Genomic DNA, 7,830 nt, shown 5'->3' with positions numbered 1-7,830 from the left:
GGGAAAGAGGAAACAGAGTTATATAGAAGTAATGTTTCAGTACTTCACTGGAATTAATTTAGAATTAATCTGAAGCTGATTCTGAGAGCAACCACTAAGAAATAAATTTCTTTTAAACACTGGAAAAAAATCACTAAAGTAATTAAAATGTTACACTATAAAATATTCACTTAACAAAAAATAGTAAAAAAAAAAAAAAGGCTGGGGGGACAGAGGAGCAAAAAGAAATGAGACATACAGAAAACAAAAAGTAAAATGACAGCTGTAAATCCAACTATATAAATATTAACATTCAATATGAATGGATTAAACAGTCCAGTCAAAAGTCAGAGATTATCAAACTGGATAAAAAACAGATCCATCACACTTTAGATTCAAGGATAAAAATAGGTTGGGGCTTCCCTGGTGGCGCAGTGGTTGAGGGTCCACCTGCCGATGCAGGGGACACGGGTTCGTGCCCCGGTCCGGGAGGATCCCACATGCCGCGGAGCGGCTGGGCCCACGGGCCATGGCCGCTGGGCCTGCACATCCAGGGCCTGTGCTCTGCAGCGGGAGAGGCCACAACAGTGAGAGGCCTGCGTACCGCAAAAAAAAAAAAAAAAAGGGTTGAAAGTAAAAGGATAGAAAAAGAGTCAATCAACCAAGAATATGTAACAAGTATACACATTTATACACCTAACAACAGAGCCCAAAACACATGAAGCAAAAACTATCCAATACCCAATAATGGATAGAACTAAGCATTATATCAAAAAGGAAGTAGAAGGCTTTGAACAACTATTATCTAATGAGATCTAACAGACATATATAGAATCTTCCACCCAACATCAGGATACATATTCTTCTCAATTGCACATGGAACATTCTCCAGGATAGACCACATGTGAGGTCATAAAACAAGCCTCAATGAATTAAAAGGACTGAAGTCATACAAAGTATGATCTCTGACCAAATGCAATGAAATTAGAAATTAACCATGGAAGGCTGTTTGAGAAATTCACAAATACATAGAAATTAAACAACATATGTCTAAATAACCAATGACTCAAAGAAGAAATCACAAAGGAATTTTTTTTTTTTTTTTTTTTTTTTTTGCGGTACGCGGGCCTCTCACTGTTGTGGCCTCTCCCGTTGTGGAGCACAGACTCCGGACGCACAGGCTCAGCGGCCATGGCTCACGGGCCCAGCCGCTCCACGGTATGTGGGATCTTCCCGGACCAGGGCACAAACCCGTGTCCCCTGCATCGACAGGCGGACTCTCAACCACTGCACCACCAGGGAAGCCCCCACAAAGGAAATTTTTAAAATACTTTGAGATGAATGAAAATGAAAACACACAATACCAAAACTTACGGGATGATGCTAAAGCAGTGCTTAGAGGATTGTTTATAGCTGCAAAAACCTATATTTAAAAATAAGAAAGATCTCAAATCAATAGCCTACCCTTCCATCCCAAAACACTAATAAAAAGGAGAGCAAATTAACCTAAAACAAGCAAAGAAAAGAAATAAAGATTAGCTACAAAGGAAACAGATGATAGGAAAACAATAGAGAAATATCAATGAAGCGAAAAGATGGTTCTTTGAAAAGATCGATAAAATTGACAAACATTTAGCCAAACTGACCAAGAAAAAAAAAGACTCAAATTACTAAAAATCAAGAATAAAAGAAAAGTCAGTATTACCAATCATACAGAAATAAACAAGGTTACAAAGGAATGCTATGAACAATTTTATACCAACAACCTGATAACCTAGAAGAAATGGACAAATTTCTAGAACAACACAAACTACCGAAACTGGTGCAATAAGAATAGAAAATCAGAACAGACCTATAACAAGAGATTGAATCAATAATCAAAAACCTTCCAAGAAAGAAAAGCTTTGGTGACAAATTCTACCATCTATTTAAAGAAAAATTAACACTATTCCTTCACAAACTCTTCCAAAAAGTGGAAGAGTAGGGACACTCCCTAATTCATTCTATGAGGCCAGCATTACTGATACCAAATCCAGATAAAGACATCATAAAAAAGAAAACTACACACCAATATCCCCTATGAATATATATGTAAAAATACTCAGTAAAATATTAGCAAACGGAATCCAACGTGTTAAAAGGCCAAATGGAATTTATCCCAGGAATCTAAGAGTTATTCAACATTAAAAAAAATAAATGTGATACACCACAAAAATTAAACAAAGGGAGAAATCAAAATACATTCATCTCAATTGAGAAACACTAACCAACTCATTCTATGAGGTATTATTCTCATGCCAAAACTAAAGACATCACCAGAAAATAAAAGACCAATATCTCGTGAATATACATGCAAAAATCCTATACAAAATACTAACAAATGGAATCCAGCAACATATAAAAATGATTATACACTATGACCAAGTGGGATTTATTCTGCAAACCCAAGGTTGGTTTACATCTGAAAATTAATTAATGTAAAACACCACTTTGATACAATAAGGGACAAAATCCACATGATCATCTCAACAGAGGCAGAAAAAGCAACTGAAAAATTCAATGTTCCTTCGTAAGAAAAACACTCAACAAACTAGGACTAGAAGGGAACTTCCTCAACCTGAAAAACAGCATCTATGAAATTCCCATGGCAATATATGAGAGTGCCAGTCGTTCTACAACTTCACCAATACATGGTATGGTCAGTCTTTTATTTAGACATGCCAATAGTGTGGTGGTTTACCCCGTAGTTTTCATTTGCATTTTTCTAACTAATGATGTTAATCTTCTTTCCATGTGCTTATTTGCTCTCTACATACCTTCTTTTGTGAAGTATCCATTCAAATCATTTACCCATTTTTTTAACATCTTTATTGGAGTATAATTACTTTACAATGGTGTGTTAGTTTCTGCTTTATAACAAAGTGAATCAGCTAAACATATACATATATCCCCATATCTCCTCCCTCTTGCGTCTCCCTCCCACCCTCCCTATCTCACCACTCTAGGTGGTCACAAAGCACTGAGCTGATCTCCCTGTGCTATGCGGCTGCTTCCCACTGCTATCTATTTTACATTTGGATTTACCCATTTTTTAAATGAGCTGTTTGCTTTCTTATCAGTCAGTCACAAAGACTTCTTTTACACATTTTGGATGCAATTTTTTTTTTTTTATCAGAGATGTGACTTGCAAATATTTTCTTTGTGTCTGTGGCCTGTCTTTTCATTAACAGTGTGTTTGAAGTCCAGATGTTCTCAATTTTGATGAAGTCCAACTTATCAATTTTTTCTTTTATGTATTATGCTTTTGTAATAGTATCTAAGAAATCTTTGCCTAACCCAAAATCACAAAAATTTTCCCCTGTAGTTTTTAAGTTTAGCATTTAACGTTTAGGTTTATGATCCATTTTGAGTTAACTTTTAAATATGATGCAAAATACATTTAAAAGTTCATTATTTTCCATATAGATATCTGATGTTCCACTACTGTTATTTAAAAAGACTGTCTTTTCCAATGAATTGCCTTTACATCTTTGCCAAAAAGTAACTGACCATGTGTGTAAACCTATTTATGGAGTCTTCTCAGTTTCACTGATCTATCTGTGTAGCTTGATGCTAGTACCACACTGTCTTGATTACTGTAGCTTTATAATAAATCTTAAAACCAGGTAATGTAAGTTCTCCAACTTTTCATGTTTTTCTAAGTTAGTTTGGCTATTCTAGGTCTTTTGCATTTCCATATGAACTTTAGAATCAGTGTGTCAATTTCTACCAAAAACATTGCTGGATTTTTATTGGGATTGCCTTAAATCTAAAGACCAGTTTGGGGAAAATGACATCTTAACATTATTGAATCTTCTGATTCATGGATACAGCATATGTGTGCATTTATTTAGGTCCTCTTTAATTTCTATTAGCAATGTTTTATAGTTATCAGGTAAAAATCTTTCACATTGTTTGCCATATTTATCCCTATGAATTTCATATTTTTGATGCTATTAATTTTTATTTCAATTTTTGATTGTTCATTGCTAGCACATAGAAATACAATTGATTTTTGCATAATGATTTGGTGTCCTATACCCTTGCTAAACCCACTTAACAGTTCTAGTAGCTTTTCTATGCATTCCATAGGATTTTCTCTATAGATAAATACATTGTCTGTAAATAAAGATGATTTTGCAATCAAGATTTTTTTTCCTTATCTTATTATACTGGCTAGGACCTCTAGTACAGTGTTGAATAGAAGTTGTGAGAATGAACATCCTTGCTTTATTCCTGATTTTAGGAGAAAAGCAATCAGTCTTTCACCGTTAAGTTTAATGTTAGCTACAGGTTTTTCATAGGTGCCTTTTTTCAGGCTGAGGAATTTCCATTCCTAGTTTCTGAGGGTTTTTATCAGGAATGAATGTTAGATTTGTCAATGCTTTCTCTGCATCTATTTAGATGATCATATAATTTTTTTTAGTTTAATATGAATTACGTCAGTTGGTTTTTCAAGTGTTAACCAGCATGCATTCTTGAAATAAGTCCCATTTATTATTTTTATATATTGTGGATTTAATTTGCTAAAATTCTGTTTAAAGTGTTTTAGTGTGTGTATTAATAATACTGGTGTATAGTTTCCTTTTCTAGAAATGTCTTTGTTTAGTTTTGGTATCAGGTTAATGTTGACCTCAAAAATTGAAGTTTATCAATTTTACTGATCTCAAAGAACTAGGTTTCAGTTTCACTGATTTTCTCAACGGTTTTTCTATTTCCTATTTCACTGATGTCCACTCTGATCATTACCATCTTTCTTTGGCTCTTTTGGATTTCATTTGCTCTTTTTTTTCTAGTTTCTTAACTTAGAAGATGAGGCCATTATTTTAAACGATTCTTCTCCAGTAGAGGTGTTTAGTGTACCTCTCTCTAATTATAGATTTAGCTGTATCCCACAAATTTTGATATGCTGTGTTTTCATTTTATTCGTTCAAAATACTTTCTAATTTCTCTTTCCATTTCTTCTTTCATCCATGGGTTATCTAGATGTGCGTTTTTCAGTGTTCAAATATTTGGGAATTTTCCAGATACTTTTCTACTGACTTCTAATTTAATTCCATTGTGGCCAAAGAACCACATCATATGCCAGGCCCTGTGAAAAATGTATAATATGCTTCTCATTTAATCATCTGGCTTCCTCCAGGAAGACTGATCTGATAAAAAGTGAGTCAGGAAAAGGTAAGGCTGAAAAAAAGTCTGCCACTAAGAAAAATAATATTAATAAGAACTATAACAACATAAGCCTACATGCCAGCTAAAACTTAATTTGAGAAATAACAACAAAAATTAATCTTAATGCTGAAATATTTAAGGATGAACTGTTGTCTGGGATTTGCTTCAAAATAACCCAGGGTGAGGAAGAGTGGAAATGGGAAGAGATCAAATGAGACTGGCCAGGGGTTGAATTGAAGCTAGACGATAAATTCATGTGGTCCATTAGACTTTTCTACTTTTTAAAACACTTAAATTTTCCCATAATGAAAGGTTTTTTTTAATTTAGTATTAGCATGTCACTCAGTGAAACCTTGGGAAAAGATAACAGTAGCTTAAATTGTTCAAGAGAAAAGACCACTAATAGTGCCTTCTACATGTGTGTGCAAAGAGTCTGCTTATAAATGAGAGATGACAAGTGTATATATAGGATAAGTATGAGTCAACGTAGTTCGCTAAAAAAAAGTGTGGGTTTCAACAAAGTGAGCAGGTTACAAAAATGTCCAGCAAAATAGAACAGAATGATAACACCATGAATACGTATATTCTATTAGTGTCACAAAAATCTCTCAATATACAGTTGACTGTTGAACAATGAGGGGGTTAGGGCCTCGGACCCTTCATGCAGTGAAAAATCCACATATAACCTATAGTCAGCTGTCCATACATCGGTTTCCTCCATATCCCAGGTTCCACATCCTCGGATTCAACCAACTGTGGATCGTGTAGTACCACGGTATTTGCTATTTAAAAAATTCCAGGTATAAGTGGATCGACAGTTTAAATCCATATTGTTCAAGAGTCAACTGTATTTCAAATTTTTCTTCTAAGTCAATTTCATCTGCTATCAAGGACACTGTCTAGCACATTTTCTCAAGAAGAAGCATCTCCTTCATAACCAGTACTATTTTCAAAAATGGACTGTTCTGAAAACTACACCACATACCGTACTCTTTCAGTTTCACCACCGCAGTGAGGAAAACAAAGCTTCCTTTTAGTCTATGATTTCTACTTTCATTACCAAATGCAGAGTTTTATGAAAAGAATTACATTGAAAAATTAAGAAAATGCACTAATTATTCTTATCATATCATAAATGGAACTTCATTTGACAAAAATATATCAGATGCCTACCACATGCTCCGTGTTAGGCATACAGCAGTAAACAAATAGGCAAGGTCCCTAAGGTCCTGGGCTTTCTGGGCATCTAAACACCTACCCCTCCCCTGTCTACAAATAAAGAATCAGGGTCCAGAGAAGTTAAATGATTTTTGCCCATGACCGCACACTTCATCAGTGGTTAGACTACGGTAAACCAAGAACCCAGGTCTCCGGATTATCAGAGCAAGGTGCATTTACATCATAACTTGAACTGGCTTCACTTTATACTACATCCTCAGTCCACAAAATATCCAGCGCTCCATTTCTAGGAATGTATCCTGAAGAAATAATAATGATTAAAGCCCAATGAGTCCCAAGTTCCCTAAGTGAATAATAATTTCATTATCATCACAGCGAAAAATGAAACCTTATGTTTAAAAGGCACTCATCCTTGAAGAAAGTGCCTAACACTCTAATGGATCACTATAGTACCCGGCTAATAGTCTACTAGGGCAGCAGGTATTCAGTCTGGAATATTCATGGTTCTTGTACTATTTTTAAAGGGTGGAGATTCTTTTTTAAATAAACTGCGAAATGCATGCAAAATTAATGAAACGTTCGTAAATAAGTAAAAGCTCCCCAGGCTTGCCGAGCGAGCGCACGGTCACATCAGCGCGTTCCCGAGCGTCAGCTCCTCCCCTCCAGCCCACGCTCCCTCCTCGCCCACTCTGGCCGCGCGGGAGGGGCGATAATGGTGCCGGCGTCTCCCGCTCAATTTCAATTCTCCCACGCCCTCGGCAGCCCAGCTCGCCAGGGTTTCCATCTGCGCGAGCGTCGGTACCTCGGTCACGCCGGCTGTCGGCACTTAACCTTCGCCTCCGCCAGGCCCGCAGCCAAGCCGCCCTCGGCCCCTGCACGATCCGAGAGCCAGGAAGCCCCAGGCGCGTCCTCGAGACCCCAGGCCAGGGCCGGGACTGGACTGCGAAGGCGGGGCGGCGCCGCGGCTCCCGGGGTCAGAGGCGCCTTGGCAGCCACACCCTCCAGCTGCGCGGTGACAGCTCCCGCGGCTGAGGCGGGCGGCGCCGACAGGTGTAGCCTCCCGTGCCGCCCCGCCCCGGTCAGGCTCAGGTCCCGGCCAGCCGCCCTGAAGCGCCCCCACCTGCCCGCCCGCCCCCTCGCGCACCACCTGTCTGGCCGCTCCGCGCGCCACCGGCGGCGGACGACTCGCCCGGCTCCCGACGAGCGGCCGGAGGGGGCAGCCCGACACCCCGGGAGGATAAGAGCTTTACCGGAGGGTGGGCCCCACGCAGGCGGTGTCGGTGCTCTGGATCTCCTGCAAGATCCGCTCGTGCTCCGGAACGGTGCCCAGGCCTTCACCGCTCTCCGCCATCTTGGCTGGAAGCTGAGGAGCCAGCGAGGCGCGGCGCCGCAAGAACCGCGGGGGCGAGCGGCCTGTGGCGCGAGCGCGAGGGGGCGGGGAAAGGGGCGGGGCGGGCGGGG

General features: G+C 39.2%; 1 protein-coding gene across 3 annotated transcripts in view; it reads right to left on the bottom strand.

The window, feature by feature from the left end:
- EXOC6 (exocyst complex component 6) overlaps window positions 1–7,830 on the bottom strand; it is a 215,349-nt gene that overhangs the window by 195,573 nt on the left and 11,946 nt on the right. Inside the window, exon 1 of one of the 3 annotated variants that reach the window (XM_007471564.1) lies at window positions 7,620–7,773. The exons of 1 other annotated variant lie outside the window; for it this stretch is intronic. In XM_007471564.1, the coding sequence (XP_007471626.1) occupies window positions 7,620–7,720 (101 nt within the window). In that variant the 5' untranslated portion in view covers window positions 7,721–7,773. Of the gene's footprint in view, window positions 1–7,619; window positions 7,774–7,830 lie in introns of those variants that run through there. One more of the 3 variants, XM_007471566.1, reaches the window with a different exon arrangement.

This window comes from Lipotes vexillifer, unplaced genomic scaffold, assembly GCF_000442215.2.
Source record: "Lipotes vexillifer unplaced genomic scaffold, Lipotes_vexillifer_v1.1 scaffold325, whole genome shotgun sequence".
Taxonomy (NCBI): Eukaryota; Metazoa; Chordata; class Mammalia; order Artiodactyla; family Lipotidae; genus Lipotes; species Lipotes vexillifer.
This window is presented reverse-complemented; position numbering and strand designations above follow the sequence as displayed.